The 21432-nt window shown below is 50.3% G+C and overlaps 1 protein-coding gene across 1 annotated transcript in view; it reads right to left on the reverse strand.

The window, feature by feature from the left end:
- Positions 1–21378, reverse strand: part of ARK2C (arkadia (RNF111) C-terminal like ring finger ubiquitin ligase 2C) — a 110489-nt gene extending 89111 nt beyond the window's left edge. The window contains exon 1 of the mRNA XM_004380884.2: positions 21318–21378. Within this exon, the coding sequence (XP_004380941.1) occupies positions 21318–21378 (61 nt within the window). The remainder of the gene's footprint in view (positions 1–21317) is intronic.
- Positions 21379–21432: the final 54 nt, after the last annotated feature.

A 21432-nucleotide genomic window follows, 5' to 3' on the forward strand; every position in this document is an offset into this window, starting at 1 on the left:
GTTCTTGTAGGCAAGATAGAAAATGTGAGCCAGTCACAAGGACAACAAGGTGGATTTGTAATTAAATGAATGAGTACATTTAATCAACACTGGTTGATGATTTGATGCCAAGTTTCTTGCATCCTGCCTTGGGGCTGCGTCCTTGCCCACTTGGGTGAAGCCATGGAGAGCATACTAGCCCCACTCACCACAACACTAAACTGAGAGGAGGTGGACACAGGACAATCACTAACAAAGATCCAGGTAAGGGTTGGCATGCGGTGCTAAGAACCAACTGAGAAGGTCTACTAGACGATCAGTGGGAAGTTCTGAAGATTTCTTGCTGCAGAGGCCCCAAGGAAAATATACCCACCCCTAGGAAAAAAGCAAAGAGCCTCGTGGCACAACAGTTAAGCACTCGGCTGCTAACCGAAAGGTTGGTGGTTTGAGCCCACCCAGTGGCTCTAAGGGAAAAGGAGCTGGCAACCTTCTCCCATAAAGATTACAGCCTAGAAAACCCTATGGGCACTTCTACTCTGTCACATGGGGTCACCACGAGTCGAAACTACTCAAAAGCAACCAACAACAAGAGAAAGACCACTTAGGTGCATGGGACAGGGGACCCCCTTAACATCTCACATTCTGTGGGCCTCTGTCCCAACATACATGGGCAGTGTGACTCTCTGCTAAGGGAGGTGATGTCTGTGTGCAGCCAGAGGCCTGGCCTGCCCCCAGGCTGGGAGACTGCCTCAGGTCATGAAAGGGCAGGAGCTTGGGATCTGAGCTGGATTTCAACTCCAGCCTTAGTTTCCAGGCCATGAAACTTAGAACCATGGCTATGGATTGAAATGTGTCCCCCCAAAATATATGTTGTAAATCCTAACCCTTATACCTGTGGTTTTAATCCCATTTGGAAATGGGTTGTCTTTGTTATGTTAGTGAGACAGTATTAGCATAGGGTGTGTTTTAAGTCAGTTTCTTTTGAGGTATAAGAGATTAAACAAGCAAACTAGCCAGCAGAGACGGCAGAAGAGAGATGCCAAGTCACATGCAGATCATCCAGGAGCAGAAACTCAAAGAGACAAGAATCTTCCCCCAGAGCTAACAGAGAGAGACAGCCTTCCCCTAGAGCTGGCACCCTAAATTCAGACTTCTAGCCTCGTAAACTGTGAGAAAATAAATTTTTGTTTGTTAAAGCCACCCATTTGTGGTATTTCTGTTATAACAGCACTAGATAACTAAGACCAACACCTCTCCCAATTCCTCAGTTTTCTTATCTTTCAGTTGGGTCTAGTAAAAGGTACTATGAAGATCAACGTATGAGGGGAAGATATAAAGCCTACAATGTGGCACTGGTGAGCTGTCACTTCTCTCCTGCTTGGCTGGAGAGGGCTGGCAGCCAGCTGGGGGGTGATGAAGGCAGGTGACTCGGTGAGTGGAAGGAGATAAGCGTTTGCAAACCCCCTTAGCTTTTTGCTCCTGATCTATTTTGGGCCAGTTCTTCCTCCTCTCCCTTTCTCTGGATACCTAGTGTTATGGATTGCATTGTGTCCCCAAAAAATGTATGTGAACTTGGCTAGGCTATGATTCCCAGTATTGTGTGGTTGTCCTCCATTTTGTGATCTGATGTGATTATCCTATGTGTTGTAAATTATAACTTCTATGATGCTAATGAGGCAGGATTAGAGGCAGTTATCTTAATGAGGCGGGACTCAATCTACAGGATTAGATTTTTATTTTGAGTCAATCTCTTTTGAGATACCAAAGAGAGCAGGGAGCACAGAGGAGAGAGACCTCCTACCACTAAGAAAGGAGAGCCAGGAGTGGAGCGAGTCCTTTGGACCCAGGGTCCTTGTGCGGAGAAACTCTTAAATCCTGGGGAAGATAAATGACAAGAACATTCCCCGTAAAGCCGACAGAGACAGAAAGCCTTCCCCTGGAGCTGGCACCCTGAATTTGGACTTCTAATGTCCTACACTGTGAGAGAATAAATTCCTGTTTGTTAAAACCATCCACTTGTGGTATTTCTGTTATAGCAGCACTAGATAACTAAGACACCTAGGAAAGAAAGCCCTTCCCTTAGAGCAAGGGACTCGGAGGGTACTGCAAGGGTCTGTCCCATGGCCCAGCCACTGCCTATCCACAGGCTGAGACTCATCAAGGCAGGGGTGTACCAGGCAGGGGTTCCTCTGAAAAAAACCCCAGACTCAATCCTCGGAGGTGGGAGGGAGCCTTTAGAACCAGAGAAAGGTCTAAGGTATCTCGGCCTTCTGTGGCACCAATGCAAAGGAGGAAGGCTGTGAGGACAAGTGACAAGGGGTCCCCTCACCTTAGCTCTGAGAGACCCCCATCCCAAGCGGGAAGATCAAGGGCCAAGGTGGACCCCCAAGAACTTTCACCTCTGTGGACGTCGACACTGACACCTAATGATGGGAATCACATTTCTCAAAGTCCTTGATTCTCAGGGTTCTTCACTGACACTCCTGAGAAGGGGCAGAGAGGGGACGTTGGGCACTGTTAGACTTCCCGTTACCTCCTCCCTAAGCCAGGGCTGCCTCCTCTTCCTCTCTCCCCTCTCCCCTTGGGACACCTTCCATCCTCAATGGACAACCTTCCCATTTGCCACCAGACTCTGTGAGGGGATCTCTTCCAATTCCTGCGTGACTTGGTCTCCTCAGCTGTATAGTGGAAGGGTTGGACTGAATGGTCTCTAACAGCTGAGTGAAGTCTTCCAAGATCTGAGATTAGTCAACTCTGACTTAGTGTGCTCATCAATCCTCCCCCAGTGCATTTATTTGGTAAATGATTATCGAGTACCTACTACAAACCCAGGAGTCCCTGGGTGGCACAAATAGTTAACATGCTCAGTTGCAAACTGAAAGGTTGGGGGTGTAAGTCCATCCAGAGGCACCTCAGAAGAAAGGCCTGGAGATCCACTTCTGAAAAATCAGCCATTGAAAACACTGTGGAGCACAGCCCTACTCTGACACATGTGGGGTTGCCATGAGTCAGAATCGACTTGACGGCAGCTGTTTACTGGTACTACGTGTCCGGCTTTGTTCTGGGTGCTGGAGAGTTGGCCACTGATGAACAGACAAGGGTTCCAGTTCTTATGGGTTTCCTGTCCTTCCAGGAAGGAGAAAGACATCTCCCAGGCCAGGGATGTTGACAAACAGCCCACCAGACCCACGACCTCGCTGTACAGAAGGGGAGTGCACCCCAAAGCTAACAGGGCAGGGTCTGCCGATGTACAGTCAGGCCAGCGGCTGATCAAGGGTAGGCCTTGAGGGAACTTAGCCGTCATAGCACCACCCTGCCTGTAACTGCAGAGTTACTGCATGTTTATTGGCTTAACATCAGTGTCCCCCCTAGATGGTAAACTCCAACAGCAGGAACACTGTCTATTTTGCTCCCCCCTGTATCTCCTAACACCTGACCTGGGTGCCTGGCACATAGTTAGTGTTTTATAAATATTTGATGAATGACTAAATCTGAGGGCCACCCGAAGTTATGTTCACCTCTTCATCCGGCTTGCTACTCTGTCTGAGTTTCCACCATCAGGATCACTCCTTTGGATTTCTGTCTTTGTGGGTCCTCTTTGATTGTTGGGTGGATCCTCCTAAGAGCGGTGGCACTTTAAAACCTATCTTTTCAGAAGGCTAATGAAGTTTTGGATTTCTGCTCCTCCCTCTGGGAGGGCCTAGGGCAGGGGAATGGGACTTGGGGGTCCACTGGGGTGAGGTATAATAAGAGAAAGGAGAACGGAGAGAAATTATGTGTTATGAGTTGAATTGTGCCCCCCCAAAATTATGTGTTGTAAATCCTCACCTTTATGCCTGTGGATATAATCTCATTTAGGAATAGGGCCGTGTCAGTGTAGGTGTGTCTTAAGCCAATTGCCTTTAAGATATCAAAGGAGCAGATTAGGCACAGAAGAAGCAAGCAGAGATGGGGGAAGATAGATACCACACCACATGAAGATCACCAAGGAACCAAGAAACAGAAGCTGAAAAGAGACAAGGACTTTCCCCCAGAGCTGGCAGAGAGAGAAAGACTTCCCCAAGAGCTGGCACCTTGAATTCGAACTTCCAGCCTCCTAACTGTAAGAAAATATATTTGTTTGTTAAAACCACCTACTTGTGGTATTTCTGTTATCCAGCAGCACTGGATAACTAAGACAGATGGCAGCTACCCTCCTTGGGTGGCAGAGCACAGCAGTGCACGGGACACCAGCTGGAGGGTCAGAGACCTCGGCTTCAATCCCAGCTCTGTGTGTCCAGAGAAGCCCTGCCCTCCTTCTCCAGGCCTCAGTCTCCTCATCTATAACATCAAAGTGTGACCCCAGATCACCCACTTGCACCAGAATCTCCTGGGTGGGGAGCTTTCTCCAAAATGCAAAGCCCTAGGCCCCACACAGATGTGGCCACTCTGTGGGTCTGGGATGGGATTAGCAACCTGATTATCAGGAGTTTGACGATGCCAGCCCGGTGACCTTCCAGGGTCTCTCTACAGCACATATATCCCGCCCTGCCTCTGCAGACCTGCACACCTGCGGGGACTGCCCCTCCAGCACACGGCTGGGAGCTCCCAGCCCTCGGGTCCCGCCTGCCTCCCTTGATTTATGGTGATTTATGGCCGTAACTCCCACACACGCTCTAGGAGCAGGAGAACCCCTGCACTTCACAAATGAAATCCAGCCCTCCTCTCCTCCCAGGTAATGGACCCATATGATGATGCAAGAGCTTATAAACAGCTATTGTCAAATTAATCCCGATTTCGGAAAAATAATATCAGCAGCAAATAAGACTGAGTGTGCCGAGCTCGTCAGCTTGTTAGGATACTTCATAAAACCAAGCAGCAATATTAATACCTTAAGGTCTCTTTAACTCCCCCAGCTGCCCAGTGACAGAGGCTAGTGACAACATAGGCCAGGTGTCACGGCCACCCCGAGGGGGGCAGGAGGAAACAGTAATCAGGGCTGTTGGCCATCTCCTGGCCCTGTCGCCTCTTCTCCCACCTCTGCCCAAACTGTCCCCATAACCACGAACAGGGTTCCTTGAGGTGGGGGGCACCAGTCACACTCACTCCTCCGCACACCCCTCATGCATCTTCCCCGCCCCAGTACCTTCCCTTTGCTCGCTTCCGACTGATATGGAACTCACCCTTCAATCCCAGCTCAAGAGCTACCTCCTCCAGGAAGCCCTCCCTGGACACATGGCATCTGAAAGGGGCATTATGATGTTGCTTTATCCACCACCAGTCAGCTGGAGTGGAGAGCACAGCTAGTTAGCTGTACTACCCTCATTAGCCTGCACACAGGCTGCTGCCCCTCTGGGCCTCAGCAAGGGCCCGTGGAGACAGCAGAGCCCTGAGGACAGTGGCAAGTAAGGGCTGCAGGCCTGGGCACTGAAGCAGGCCAGGTCCACTAACTCGGTCCACCTGGCTGGTGCATGAGGCACACTCAGGCCTCATGATGCTATCCTGGATGAAGGCCTCCATCTCTTTGTTGAGATATTTCTTGTGTGAATTCAGTCGAGTGGGGACCTCATGGGGGGACAGGTGACATGTCAGAGAGAAGAAGGGAAAGGGGACTCCATCTGGAGATATTTAAGCTTGTATTTCTGTGAGACAATGTGTGCAGGTATCATGAGGTGTACGTATATGTTCACACACGTGGTAGTGAGTAGTGCAAGTCCGTATTTATTTGTATATGTGAACGTCTATATGCATTGCTTGTTCTAGCCTAGCACATACATTTATAAGTGTAAATAAATGGGTATATGTTGCTTACATTATAAATGTGTGTGAATTGAGTATGAATGTGCAAATAGATGTTACTCTGGGATTGTGTGCATGCACTTTGTGCGGACACGGGCGCATGTCAGGGGGTGAGCACCCAGGTTCTATTATGTGAACATCAAGTGCTACATGGATTGTGTGCAGTGTGTTTAATGTAGCTGTGGACTGAGGGGCTGGGGACTTACCGCTGGGTAGGAGAGAAAGCCCACCCAAGGAATCTGGACACGGTCATAAATGCAAGATGGAAGGTAGGAAGGGAGTCCTGAGCAGACGTGCTTGGGTACAGGGCCCCACCCGCAGCACCTCAGCTCCCTCCAGAGCAGCTTGGCTCCCTGGCCACCGGCAGAGCTTCCCTCGGTGGCCAGCAAGAGTGTCTTTGGGAGTGGCCAGCTCCCACTGACCACCCAATCCCACAGTCCTCCCACTAAGTAGGTGAGGCGGGCATTCCTAGAGGGAAGATTTGGGGTGGGGGGGGACTTCTGAGGCAGACAGTCACCAACCGAGAAGCCACTTTTTGTGGCCTTTCTCTCAGTCTTCCTTTTACTATGAAGGAGATGCTTGGCCAGTCTTGAGCTGAATGACCCAGCTCCCAGGCTAGCGATTCTCAAACTGTGCTCCATGCACTAATTTCAAGGGATGTTTCTAGGATTCCTACATACGCACACACACACATGAAAACACACAGAGTTCTGGGGTCAAATAGTTTTGGGAAATGCTACTGAAGCAAAACCAAAAAGCTTTCTTTACCGCAGAGCTTATCAGAGCCTTTAACGTGCTAATATGCGTTAGGATCTCCAAGGGGTGTAGTGTGTAGCATTTTCCAAATTGTCAAACCATGTACCCTAACTTTTAACAGCTCAAGGGGCCCAGGTGGACAGTGTTTGGTTGGACAGTGTAGGAAATGCTGCCCCAGACTGCTGCTTCAGGGTCAGCTAATCCCCCCTTCCTCCAAGAAGTCTCCCAGACACCACATGCCTCTGCTCGTTCCCTAGCCCAGATGACCCCCTTATTATGGAGGCTCCTGCTGTATCATCTGCTGAGACGCTCACCTCGCTCTCCAGGTCTTCAAGGGCGGCACCTAGGTCTTGCCCCCAGCCCTTAGCTCAGGACATGCCAGAGACTCTGGGTAGAATGTGTGCACATTGTTCTTGACAAAAGCCAATAAACCCCCAGCAATGCTGATCAACAGGCAACGCTGCTACGTGCTTTAGGGCTGACGAAGCCCCAGCTCCTGGACAGGAGTCAGCCTCACAGCTCCCCCTCCCGGCGACCCCTTGCAGCACCGTTTTTCTGTCCGTCCTTTGCTCCTGCAGTCCCTTTGCCTGCAGCCTTCTTCCCCTGCGTCTTCTTTAGATCACCCCATGCGTCCTTTAAGATTCAGCCCAGACACCCCTCCTCCAGGCGTCCCCTTCCAGGCGGTGTCTCCCTAGGCGAGACAGCACCCAGCACACACCAAACTGTGCCTTCACGTTCATGTGTCGATTGCCCACAAGCCTGTTCTTAGACACAGGCCGAGTGGCTGGCACCGAGTAGGTGCTACATACACATCTGCGATTGCTACTGTAGTTGCTGCTGTCGTCCTCTGTCTCCAGTGCCTGGCACCATGCCCGGCCACAGCAGGCACTCAGGGCCAATCTGTGAAACGTGCTGAACAAATCAGAGCCTCGTTATAACCCCCACTGAGGGAGGGGAGGTACTATGATTGTTCCCATTTTACAGATGAGAACATTGAGGCTTAGAGAAGTTTTTCTTCTACCCCATGATCCCTTTGCCAAATCCAAGGTGCCTCCTAGGAGCAGGCGGGGACATTCTATATGTGGCAACCCCCTAGTAGGTACAACCAACCAACCAACCAGTTGCCGTCAAGTCGACCCCGACGCAAGGCGACCCCATGTGGGTCATACCACACAGCAATTAGAGCAGCCCCTCCTCTGTGCCAGGCACCATGGTGGGCACATCACATCCACTGTGGAAAAGTGGCTCCCCGTGCAACCCTGGCAGATAAGAATGAGTGTCCAGTCTGCACAGGACAGAACCAAAGCCCTAAGAGTGTTGCCCAAGGCCCAGAGCCACTTCAGAGGGAGGTCACGAAACCCTCAGGTCCCCTCCGCAGCCGCACCCCTTTGCATGGCTGTCGTCCAAAGGATGGCGTGGTGCCTACCCACTGGGCAGAGGGCAGGAGAGGGGGTAGAGAATTACACAGGAACTTCCCGGGCCAGGGTGCATGGCAGGGAGGAAGGGGACTGGAATGGGTGGGATGACAATGGAATGAGAGGGCCCAATGCTTCAGAAAAGAAAAAGAAAAATCAGACGAGGGTGACAGCCACAGGACTCCGAACATTCCCCTTTTGGATCGGATCTGTGGGGTTGGGGAGGGGGCAACCTGATGGCTCCCTTGGGCAATGAAGCTACAGATCTTGCTCCTCAGGGACAGCCCCAGTCCCACCTCCTCCAGGAGACCTTCCTGGCTTCTCCAGACCACAGTGACCTCTCCCTGTCCCGTGTGCCAACCCTGGCCAGATGCCTCCAGGTTGGGCCACACTTTCTGGCCAGTATGACCACCAGCCTGGCCCTCTGTGTAGCTGGATCTGTGTGTTCTCCACCCACTTCAGGGGTATTCAGGGGTCTCCCGAGCTAGACTGTGGGCCAGAAGCTATCTGTGCCTAGGTTGCCCACAGCCCAAGGGCGATTCTTGGTAACTGAGAGATGAAGGTTTACACAATTAAATGGAAATGTGCCCGGCCCTTTCCTGCCTGTCCAGTACCCCCTTTGCACTCCCTAGGGCCCTCCAACTGCCCCAGGCCAGAACAAGCAGGGATGTGTGTTCTCTGGAGGAGGCTAGGCTAATGACCATCTTTTGTAAGCACTCCCCAGGGTTTTGTGTGCCTCATACTTTAGATGCTTCGTAACTCCGTTTTATCCTCACCTCCCTGTGGCACTGGTGTTATTATCAATTATCTCCATTTTTTCAGAGGAAGAAACTGAGCGTCAGAGAGGTCCAAAGTCAGCCAGCTAGCAGGTGGTAAAGCCACGAGTTGAACCCAATATTTCCTGAAGCCGAAGCCTGTGCATTCTATTCTCCCTCTCCTCAAGCAGTCCTAGCAAGCACAGCCCTGCCCTGCCTGGGAGCAGCCCCAAAGTCAAGAGAGCCCTTAGGGACAGCCTACCCCTGGGCATCCCCACAAGAAGGCCTCCCTCACACCCCTGCTCGCAAGGTTCCTCTCCATCTCCCGATCTCCCCACTCAGACTCTCTCAGTCCAGGCCTTGGTGAAACAGCACCATATTGAAGTGGCCTCCCTTCTCCCCACTGCCCAGTTACACCCGCACTGTCTTCAAGTCTCCCCACCAAGCATCTCTGACTGCCCTAGCTGGAGCTGCTGCAGCTTCTCAAGTGCCTTGAGTCAAGATCCAAGACCCCCACAGGCCTTGGAGTGACGAAACCTGGGCTCCAGGCCTAAGGGGGCTTTTGTGAGCTGGCTGTGTGACCCCAGCACCTGGACAGCTTGGGTTTCCAGTTCTGTGACGAGGAGGGGTTGGGCAACCCAGAAGTGCTCCTCAAACTCTTCCCCAGAAGTACCTAGCTGTCTGCGGAGTGTACAACCACCCCAGCAGTCAGGGGGCAATATATCATTGAAGCTCTATGTTTTCACTCAAAATTTCACGCAAAATTTGCAACTGGCTGCATAAGAGTTCCCTGTTTAGAAAGCAATTGGTGGTTTCCAGGGGCTGGAGGGGCAAGGAGTTACAGGGAGTGACTGCTTCATGGGTGCAAGGTTTCCTTTTGGGGTGATGAAAAGTTCTGCAACTCGACAGAAGTGATGGCTGCACATTGAATGTACTAAAATGCCACCAAATTACACACTTTAAAATGGTGAATGTTTTGTTATGTGAATTTTACCTCAATAAAAAGAAAAAGAGTTCCCTGTTTAGTTTAATATAATCATCGTCTCTTCCCCCAATTTAAAGGTAAAAATGGAAACCGCACTGTGTTTATCCTGCGGCCAGGCAAGGCCCTCTTTTGCCGGAAGACTGATGGTTCTGCTCTCGGTGGTGTACATACGGTAGAACCTGCGAAAGCCGGAACCTGTGTAAGGCAGAAACCTGTCAGAGAAGGAAAACTCAAATATTTTCCACTAAAACAAGAGATAGAAAAGTGGCGGGAAACTTTCAAGACCCAGAAAAACAAGGCAGTCTCGTCAAGTTCCGGCTCTCACAGGTTTCACTGTGTCTCATCTCCCATTGGGTCTGGGTTCTCCAGAGGGTGGGGCACCACCCCACCCCTGCCCGCCCACCCACGAATGGGGAGCATGCACAGGACACTGGAGGTACCAGGCATAGGCTTAGTGAACACCCAGGTGAAGGACCAGTGATACCTCCTGAGGAGAAGGGGGAACAGCAACGCCAGGACCCAGCTTCAACATCTTCCTCCCACTCACCTCCCTTTCCTTCCTGGTCCTCCTGTCCTTCCCCCACTCTCCTGGGGAAGCTTGCCCTTGTCAGGGGCCCTTCAGGATGGGATGGGACAAAGCAGAGAACTGAATCCCAGACTGTGTCTGGTCTCCTCCTCCACTTCCCAATCACACTCCCACCATAACTGCCCAGGTAGGGTGAAGCTGAGGGCTGGGTGGCTATTGCTCCTCTACCCCAGCTGGCCTCCCTCCCCTTGGTCCCCTCCCCTCTCGTAACCCCATTCCTCCTGGGGTGGGGGAGGGCTGGATTCCTTGGGCTCAACCTTCCCTCCCTAGCCTTCTGACAGCACTTCCTCTACTGCCCCCCAGACCCCCAGCCCTGCCACAGCCACAGTTCCACCTCATCCAACGGGAGTCAGGCAGGGGCTGCCTCTCAGGCCCAGCTTCCTGCCCGACCAGCCTGACTTCCGAGCCCTGAGCAACAAGCAATGCGAGTCCCCCAAAGTTGATGCCAACCCTACCCACCCTGTGTCCAGGGGGCTCTGGGGAGTGTTGAAGGAACAGGGCGGAGGCTCTGTCTCAGCTTCCTCTCCTTTCCCCCTCCCTCGGCATAGAGTTGGGTAGGAAGGTGCTCTGGGCCTCAGGGTGATTGCTAGTGCGGGGGAGCCTTGAAAAAGGGGACAGGTGTCATGGCAACCTCGTCTTGCCCCTGACACTGCCTCACCTTCCTCAGGGTCAGACTTCTCAGCTCTGGTCAGCAAGGCCATGCCTTATAGGTGAGGGGAATGGAGAGGGGACAGGCCCAGAGGCCCTTCGGCTCAGTTCATTCTCCCTCCCACCCTGGAAAGAATGACCGCTGGGAACCCCCTGCGCTAGAGGCTGAGGTCCCCCATGGAAGAGCCATTCTTCCAGAAGAATGGCCTGAGGAGGGCGTGTCTCTGGACTTGGGTGGTGGGAGGGGGAACATTAACCCATTAGCTGCCACAGAGTTTGGCAGCAGGAGGTGGGAAGTCATCGGGGCAGGCTGCACAGAGGGGACTCCTGAGCAATGAAGTGAGGAAAACTGATACCCTGGAAATGGAGGAGGAGAGCTGGAGCAAAGCAGGCTGAGTGTGTGTGGAGGAGGAGACTTGGAGAGCGCCTCCGCCCCCTTCCCTCCCACTGTTAGCCCCAGAGAGGGAGCAGCAGCTGTTCCAAAGCTTCCTGCCCTTCCTTGAGACAGGTGTTGGCTGAATTCTCACTTCCTCCCAGCCTAGGAGGCTCCTCCACCCCCTCTCCAGGCAAGCTGGTGCTGAGTCAGCAGCCATCACTTCCTCTCACTTTCTGAGGACGCCAGTGGGGAGTGGCTGAGACCCGAGATCTGGGGATGGGCCACCACGTGGGTGACTCCTCCCTACTGCCCCCTCCACCTGGCTATGGCCAACAGTGGCCCACCTCAAGGGATGTTCAAAACAAGAGCATCGGAGGGAACTTTCTGCTGAGAGGTGGAAACTGAGCAGCAGCAGCACCAGTAAGCAGTACCCACCCTAGGCCCGGGTCAGGAGGCCCAGATTTGGGCGCAGCTCTGGGCCTCACTGACTTACCAGGTGCCATGAGCCACCCTCCCTACTACCTCATGGCACAGAATGGCAAGGGCAAGGTCACGTGCCTACTGAGAGCTAAACGGTATGCGGCTGTTGTCCTGATGCAAAGCCAAAAAGGCAGTGGAGATGTAAGCTATCATCACTGGGAGGAAATCACAGTTTTTTTAGAGCAGGAAGGGGTAATTAGGCCGATTATCTCCCTTGGCAGATGAGGATGAAAAGGCACAGAGCAGTCTGACTTGCCCACACATCACACACGTGTTACTGAGACCGGGACCTGAAGCCAGGTCTCAGGGCTCCAGGCCAGGACTCTTTCCACTGCACAACATGGCCAGCCTGAGTGCGATCAGTGTTCCTACTGCTGGGAGTTATTATTACTGTTGCCTTTAGCTGGCTTCTCAGTTTACATCATATGCATTATTTCACATGGCAAGTCCTGTAGGGCAGAAACAATGGGCACGCCATCCCCATTTGACAGACCGGGAGACTGAGGCCTGGCGAAGGAAGCTGCCTCGATCAAGATCACAGCGGAAGTCTGTGGCAGAGCAAGGACCAAAATCCAGGTCTTGGAACAGTTTATCCAAACTTTATTCCTTCCTCAACCACCCTTGGTATCTGACCCCCTACACACCCACTTGTTGATGGTGAAGGGGACAATGGTGGCAGAGAGGCTTGGGGGGCTGTCAGACTCATTCCACTAACCATCTCCTCCCTACATGACTAAGCCCAGGGAGGTGGTGGGTAGACCAGCATGGAATGGTCCTGCAGCCTGTGGCAGTGTAAGTCCATCAGAATCCATCAAACTGCCAGTCTAGCCACCATTCAAGTGGAATATTATGCAGCCCTTAAAAGGGATGCTTGTGAAAACTATGGAGCAAAATGTGAATGTGCTTGTGATCCAATGTTACATTAAAAACGGAGGATGCAAAATTGTATGTATATTGTGTATACATTGTATGTGTACTGTGTTTATGGTGCTACAACAAAAAATCAGTATGTGAATAACCATGCCAAAGGTATTTCATTAACATGATCACAGCGTCATGGATGCTTAAGAGATTTTTTTTTCTTTTGTCTATTTTCTAAATGTTCCAAAATGTGATTCTATTACTTCCATGATATAACATAAATATCATTTGTGAAGGCATCTAGATGATCTAGCTAAGAAAGGACATGAGACATTCCCACAACTGAGGAGCCAAAGCTTCAGGAAGGGGCCACCGATTATACTGTGGAAATCAGAGCACAGACTCCACCTCCCTGTGTCTCCTCCGACCAGCCCGGCCTCCTCTGAGTGGAGTCTGAAGGTGAAGAGACTCACCACACAGGCTGTGTCGCTTGGCTCACTTCTGACCGGGGGTCTCATGCACAGGGTCCACCGTGCTCTTTCCCTGTCCCTCAGAGTCCCCTTCTGTGAGGTGTGGGGTTCAGTGTTGGGGACTTAGACCCCCTCATAGCTTGGCAGGCAGGAGTGGAAAGAGGTCTCTGCCCAATATGGATAAGGATCCCATATATTAGGTCCACCAGTTACAGAAGGAAAGCTGGAGTTTCTTTCTCATTCTTGTCTTAGACTTGACAGGGTTCCTAGCGGCATGTAGGTGTGAGGGACAATGCAGGGAACTGCGACGGGGTGCCCAGACACCTGGGTCCAGTTCTGGCTCAGGAGGACAGGCAAAAGTTTTCCCCAGTCTTGGTTTCAGTTTCCTCTCTGGTCCTCAGTTACCTCCTTGCAGGCTGTACCGAGGAGGAAATGTAGTCACAGAAGAGTAAGGGCTTAGAAGTGGGGAATGCGCCCTCTCTGCAGACAGGTCCCACCGTTTCACCCTGGCCCTAGTCCTTAGTTACCACACCTCTGCCCTTTATCCCCCCTCTCTGGTATCCAGGGCAGACCTCCTCCAACCCCACCTTTTCCCATTGGTGGGTATGAGGCCTTTTTGCAAACCTGCAGAGCAACACTCCTGGCCCTTGCCTACCTTAGTAGGCACAATTGGATACAACTTGTTCAAATGGTGATGTCAGAGGCACAGTGTAGTCCAGCTCCCAGGGGGCTGATATTTTAAAAGAGGTTTTGGCCAAGGGTGAACTGCTTAACTATGATACATGTGAATTACCAAATAAGGGGATTTCAGGCATTGAGATAGATTTTTATGAGAGTGAGTTATGTAAATACTAAGAATTTTTATTGGTAAAGTTAATGTCCCACCCCACCCAGGAATCTATATTTAAAAGTACTAGAATCTCAACTCCAAGGACATGGCCAAGGTCCCCTACACTCTGCCACTTTCAGCATCTCAAATTCTGTATGTATACCTAAACCCTGAACTCATGTTTCCCCTAAACTGCTGTTCCCATCTTCCCTGTTTGTCTTTATGGTCTTTCATCCTTCCAGGCACCCAGAGACCTCCCTGCCCTCAGCCTCCTCCCCACCGCCTCAGTACTGCTTATTCTCCCTCATGGTAAGGCCTCGCATGTGAGCCCTCCTCCCATCCTCCAGGCCCCTGGTCTGGGCCTCCATTACCCCTGGAAGCCTGCCATGACCTTCTGCTGGGCCTCAGCCCCTAGTCTCACCCTCTGTCATCAGCTGCCAGGGTAAGTTGTTTAAACAGCACTCTCCCCACAGAGCTCCCAGTAGCTAAAGGATCATGTCTAAACTCTACCAAGGCTTTCAAAGGCCTTCAGAAACTCTGAAGAACCTCTTCCAGCCTTTTCTCCCACAGTCTCCAGAAAATGTACTACATAACTCCTGGAGTTGTGCTCTGGGGAGGGCCTTTCAAACACAGGACAGTGAGCCCGGTGCCTCCTGTGGCTGTGCAAGGCAACAGGCCTGCACACACACACATACACACACACCCCTCCTCATAGCACTTCCTGTTCTTACCAAATCAGCAGAGCCACTGGCCTTGGCTGGAGTCTCACTCATTCCCCAGCTCCCACCTGAAGCTTCTATCCTTTTCCTCACCTCCTACACATACCACCCTCTGAAGCACATGTCAATCCCACCTCCTCAGAAAGGTTGTCTCTGACTTTATTTGACCCCTTGGGGAAGTAAACTCCTGCCACTGTGAGGGGAGGAATAACCATCTAGCACGTCCTAGGCACCTACTCTGTGGCAAAGAGTTTGGACACATTCTGTCAGGTAGGTGTTATGATGGTCATTGTTCAGATGATGCTCAGAGCAGTGGCCTGGTCAAGAAGAGGCTAGGACTCAAACTCTGGACTGCTCCAAGCTCTTTCTACATCACCAGTCAGGACTCAGTGCCATCCATTTGGACACTTGGGCACCGAATATCGTATGTAGACAGTATCTGCCTTCCTGAGCATTTCTCTCTCAGCCCCAGCGTGAGCCCCAGGAGGGGAGAGTTCCAGTCTGACACTTCTCTTATATCGCCCTTAGCACAGTGCTTGGCCCCAAGCTGGTAATCAATAAACACTCATTAACTAAATGAACAAACAAGTGAGTGAGTGAATAAATGAATGGCTGAGTAAATGAAAGTACAGGCATTGTGAGCAGTTCAGCTTTAGGGTTCTGTGTGTTTGCTTTTAATTCTCAAATTGTCCTGAAAGTCAGTGTTCCCAAGGTAATCCCCTACCCCCCAATTCTCTTGGAAATATATTGGTTCATCTATGGCTAAACCAGACCAGAAACTAATAGATATTAATTAGCATTCAAATTATATGAAGCCAGGAATTGGCCAAAGCTATTTAGATCCATAGAGAAATGAAGGCACAAGTGTCTTGCACATTTACCTGACAATGGTCAGTAGGATTGGGAAAACCACGGCCACGCCTTCAATCAGGGTCAAGGGCCTGCTGCCCCCCTGGCCTGCACCCCAGGAAAGGGGTTCCACACTGCATTGGATGCAACACAGAGGTTGCTTCCTTCACCTAGAAAACCAGTAAGTTTGCCATTGCAACACTGCAGTGTGCTTATGTAAAGATGGGGAGCACAGGAAAAGGTGGGCAGGCCATGAGCTAAATGCAAACGAAGGGATGTTGCCCAGACTCTGACCTCAGCATATTAGGGCATCAAGACCCTTGGTGGCCTTTTCCTCTAACCTTGGATGATTAAAATTATGTGCTGGTTTGTGGAAAACTATTACTTAAGAAAACTCATTAATTAAGTAGGCCTTATCTGGCGCTGGTTTCGAGAGAGTTCTCTCCTTCAAAAACAAGACCTGGCAACAAAAGCTGTGTTCCATCTTATTTCAAAGTCTGTGGCATAGGATCTACTTAACAGATGGCTTTCCCAAAATCCTGGAGTCAGAGTTATTAAAACTGATATGCATCAGATGGTTTAGAGAGTAAATATAAAGTCCAAGGGCTTTGTGGTTGTTGGGAAAAGTCAGGGGGAAAGGTCTCCTTAACGTGTGTGTGTTTGGTTCTAAAAACCTGGGTCAAAATATAGCACGCATTTGATAAATTGCTAAACATGACTTCCCACTAACCCAACAGCTTTCTATTTTATTAGGTTACTAATCCGTCCTCGAAAGGTGTTGATCAAACCATTCTGACATACTTAACACTCATCTGGAAAAATAAAATCTTGGTGTTGGTTAATGGTGATCTAACGAGCCTCTGCTCTTTACGACAAAATGAAGGAGGTCCACCTGATTTTGGGGTTGTTCTATTATTGTTGAGGTTGGATGGGGGGTTGTTTTATTTTGCTTTTTCAAACTAGAAACAAATTCAAAGTTGTTTCATGTAAACCAAAAAGAAGAAGAAGGAGGAGAAGAAGAAACAAATGAAACTCTCGAAGACTAGCCCTGTAGACGCGCATATGTGCTCTCATGCAAACTACAGTCCGAGCCTCCACTGGGAACATCTCTGTGTGTCCATGTGTCACAGTAAATCAGCTCAGCTTTCCCACCCTGGCTGGGGAGAGCGAGAGAACAAAGGGCCAGAGCAGAGAGGGCAGTCATGGGGGGAGAAGAGAGTCGCATGAAGCCACAAAGAAGGCAAGGACACACTGTGGTCAGGCAGGGGTGTGCCTCCTCGGGGAAGGAACATGGGCAGAGGCAAGCCCAGGAGACATCCCAGAGGAGCAGGGAGCAGGCACGACAGCAAAAGTAGAGAGGCTCCAAAATGATGACCCTCTGAAGGAACCCTGAATTTCTTTAATCGACTGATTTCCTTAGTGTCTAAAACGCCTCACTTAGCAAGGCTTTTTCTGGGCTGAAACTGAATAGGTGTAATTGATAAATTCTTGAATTTGGGTTTCACTCTGGGGGAAAAAAATACCTCTCCATTGGCTTCTCAATAGTAATTACAAGAAAATGGCACTTTTTAAGGGCTCTTCCTCCAATTCGATTTGAGGGTGGGTCCTGACTCCCCTTCCGCCCCCACCCCGTCTGCCCCCCCTCCCCTATGCACATTCTGTCCCCTAAGACAATGGCAGAGATCTGGCTTTCTTTCTCTTAAGAGAAGCCTTAAGGCCACAGATGAAGCAGCTGTCAGGGAACCAGACTATAATCCGCTTCAACTGGCAGCTCAAGGCTCAGGGCAGGCAGAGCCCTGGCCCTCATTCCTACAGTGGCAGGTCCTGCTGCAGGCCCTGAAGTGGGGTGTGGGGCTGTCTGAGTTTATGTTTCAAATGTATCCAAGATCTCAATCAAGTGACCTTGCAGGTCCCAAGAACTTAAATATTCACATAGATGAGAGTCCCTTAAAATTCCAGATAATGGCTTCAACTACATGTAACATGCCACCCCCAGCATGATTTAAAAGGACAGTAAATCAATGAAACAGAAAAAGGAAAAATTAAAACACAACTAAAAATGGGTTGTTCAGGCGAGTCTGAAATGCTACGAGGTTGCTAGTTAAGAACAGTATCCCTTTTCTCCACCTAAGTGTCATCTTCCCCTCTCACAGCACCATAAACCAAGTGTCCGTGTGACATGGAAATTAAGATGAAATGGGGAGGCTGTTGGGTACACGGGTGGCAAAAATAGGGGTTCTCTCAATGCAGTTGAGCTATTTCAGTGTGACAGGTCAACTGATGCCCTCCCTTCACCCCAGATATCTATTGTAAAAAGATATGGACTAGATGAGAATCAAGTTACCATATCTGTACCACAAAAAAAAGAAAGAAAAGAAAAGGAAGAAAGAAAAGGCATTCACTCGAATCTTACAATGGGAGGTGGGGTGGTGGGTGGGTGAGGGTGGGGATAGAAAAGCAAGGGGAAAAATCTAAACAGCAGGATACGACAATAAATGGGAAAACAGCAAGAGAAAAAGCACACTAGGTTAATATAGGAAAACTAGTTCTTTATTGAGAGATTGTATATTAGTATTAGTGGATTCTGTGTGTAACAATGTTGTCATGCACACGATACAAAAAAAAAGGCTGGGCCCACCATGCTTCGGAAGGGCAACAGAACAAAAGCAGCGTACAATGAGCAGATGGCCCGGGCTACACGACCACAGTACATTTCAGCAGGGTAACGTCTCTAACCGAGCGCTGTACATTGTCAACTGGGGGATGTAAAAAAATACAGATCATGCTTTAGTTTTAGTACAAGAAAAGGTGAAAAAGATACACAACCAAAAGGATATTTGATACAGAAAAAATTACCCACAAAATAAGAACAGGAAGTAATTCAGCACAGCAGAACACGTTATCCCTGTTTAATGGAAAACCATTTTGCGGGGGAATTCTTTTTTCTTCTCTCTCTGTCTCTCTTTTTTTTTTTTTTTTTTTTTCTATTCTTTCTTTTCAGATTGCCAAATGGCAGTCTGGGGAGGCCACTTGAGGCTTTATTTTGGAAGGGCCCTCGAAGTAGGGGCCTTATTCTTTCATTATTGATGCTGTTTTGTTTCCGTTTTCCAGCAGGTCTGGCTGGCGAGGCAGCAGAAGGGAGCCGGCTGTTAAAGGGACAGCTCTGAGGGCCAGGGCGGATGTCCAAAGATGCTCTCGACATTGTACAATTAAACAATTAAGACACCATGGCAGTGGCTCCCCCTTCAGCCAGGGACCTTTGTGCTCCAAATCGTTAGAGGCTGTGGAATAAGCCTCAACTGTCATTTCTTCAAAGATTTTCTTTTTAATATATAGATTTAATATTTTTGGCCTCCAACTAAATATAATCTCTTCCATTATGCCTGGGTGGTGCCAGGAGCTGATGGCCACCCAGATAACGGGAAATGGGGTGCAGCAGCCTCCAAGTCAAGGCAAAAGGAATCCACTTAACAGGGATTTACAGTGCAATGTACTCGGCTAAACAAGATGAAGATACAAAAATGGTTATTTCTCTACATCTATTCTGAAATGGCCTACATCCTACACTACTACAATGGAAACTAAAAAGAACAGATTTAAGCTGGCAGACTATAGAATAGTTTTACAAAAAGATTGTGGTTTAGGACCTTGTTGGGTTAAGCATTAGTATCCTCTATCAAAAGGTCATGAATTCTTGTCACACTGTGCTAAATTTGACCCACAGCTCAACTCGCCCCTCAGCCCTTGAATTTCCTGTGGGCGTGTTTGCCATGAAAGTAAAACTTTGACTGACGGGCGGAATCTCTTTTGTTGGGTGTTTTTTGTTGTTGTTGGGGGCGGGGGGGGGGTGGTATTAAAAATAAAATTTAAAGGCAGCTGAGAAATTTGAATTTCAAAACATGGAATCGGCATCCTGCAATGGTATTTAGAGATTGGTGGTATTAATGAGGATGATAATGATTTAATCAGGATAATTATCCTTTCAGGCTCAACATCCTTCTTAATCATTTTTGAATTTCTGCCTAGTGTAATGTTCCACACCCGCTTTAAGAGGAAACGCCAAGTAATAAGAGATAATTGCATATTGAGGGAGGGGTTGGCATTTCAGGGGAGGTCTCATGCAAGCCCCCTCATTCCTGTTCCTCACCCAGCTCTCCAGCCCCCCATGGCTAGGCTGGCCTGAGATAGGGGATACTGCCGCTTAAATAGCAATGCCTTCCTCAGATGGAGACAGGAAATGGTTAAGAGGGGTGTCACAATACAGCTAAATGCGGAGGCAGAAGGGTCACAGCGCACACAGCAGCGAGTTGACCATTCACTGAGCTACACAATGAAGAAAAAAAAAAGATTTGATAAATGCAGAATGTCATCAGTCTATCATCACACGAACAACTGCGGTTCAAACAGGCCTAAGGGGGTCAACCATGCCTTTTAGGTCCTAGGGAGAGGCGTGGGGCTGGGGACAGCTGGGCTGGAGGACAGAGGGCAGGGCTTCCCTTTGCTTGCCCAGTCGGGCCCCTGGGGCACACTAAAAGCGCTGGCCCTGCGACCCCACCCCCCACTCTGACTTGGTGGAGGAGCACTCGTCTGCAAAGGGAAGACATCATTCGGTGTGTGCAAGGGAGGGGGGTGGGGGAGGAGGGCCTTAGCCAGCAGGGATTTAAGCAGACGTGGAGTGGGAGAGGATAGAAGAAACATTTCCAAGAAGAGAAATGTGAGTCCAGAGGCAGAATACAAAAAGGAAAGGAAAAAAACAAAAAAATCTAAATGCATCTTGGATTTGCTTGGGAAGGTGGGGCTTTTGGATTAAAAGAAAATGGAAGAAATGTGGGGGAGGTGTAGGAAAGGGGAAATCAAGCTATTGTTGTAGCAGAATGTAGGGGAAAGGGGATGTGGGGAAAGGGGACCCGTGCAAACACACCCCGTTTATCACAGTTAAAAACAAAGCCCGCTGCCCACCGGCCTGCTGCTTTGTCAATGCCGGCCGGGGCAAAGGCTTGGAAGGGGCAGCTCCCCACCCCAGCCTCACACACAGCGCTGCACCCAAGGGCCAGACACCCCCGCTCCAGCCGGGCCCAGGGGTGCACAGTAGTGCACGTCTGACTCTCCGAGGCGCGCGCACACACTGGCACACATGCATGCACACTCATACACACAACTCACACTCTCAACCATCTCGAGCCCATATATGCAACTGTCATACAAAGACAATTGCCGAGGGGCAGGTGTGGGGGTGCAGGGCCATAGCACAAGGGTGATACACAAAAAGGGTTAAGGGGAGAAAAGGATGGGACAGGAAATAGTGCAAGTGCCCACGAGGGGACAGGAGCTGAGGCTCGGGATGGGGTAGATACCCAGATCCCAGCTAACCAGCCATTGGTACCAATGACCAAAAAAATGAAGAAATACAAACACAAAAGAATACAAAACAAACATATACCTCAGAAAAAGGCAAACGACAGAAAACCAAGCATGCTTACACGCACACACACACAGTCATGTATCTCTCTCCTTCTTTCGATCATACAGGGCTAGGTATTAGGGGAAGGGGTTGTGATTTGAAGGAACTACGTCCGCCGCAAAGAATAAAAAATGGGGTTGGGGAGGGAGGGACCCATTTGCCAAACCGTAACTTCACTACAAAAGCTCCCCACAAGGGCGGCCACCCCCACACTCGGGGTCCTCCCGAAAGGGGATGAGGAAAAGCCACCTCTCGCCCTGCGTCCCCGCGGGTGTGCCCCAAGTACCCAGCCGCCCGCGGCGCCCACCCCCGCCCCGGTGCTTGCGGCGATCCCCGCTCGGAAGCAGACCCCGAAACGAAAAAGCGATACCTCTGTTTCGCACAGAGCCAAACACTGGAAGCACAAGATAGCCGACGTGGACCAGGACCATCCTGGCTCCTCGCGCGGCGGCGGCGGCTGCGCGCGGGCCCTTTGTGGCGCGGCT

Source organism: Trichechus manatus, unplaced genomic scaffold, assembly GCF_000243295.1.
Source record: "Trichechus manatus latirostris isolate Lorelei unplaced genomic scaffold, TriManLat1.0 scaffold00078, whole genome shotgun sequence".
Lineage (NCBI taxonomy): Eukaryota > Metazoa > Chordata > Mammalia > Sirenia > Trichechidae > Trichechus > Trichechus manatus.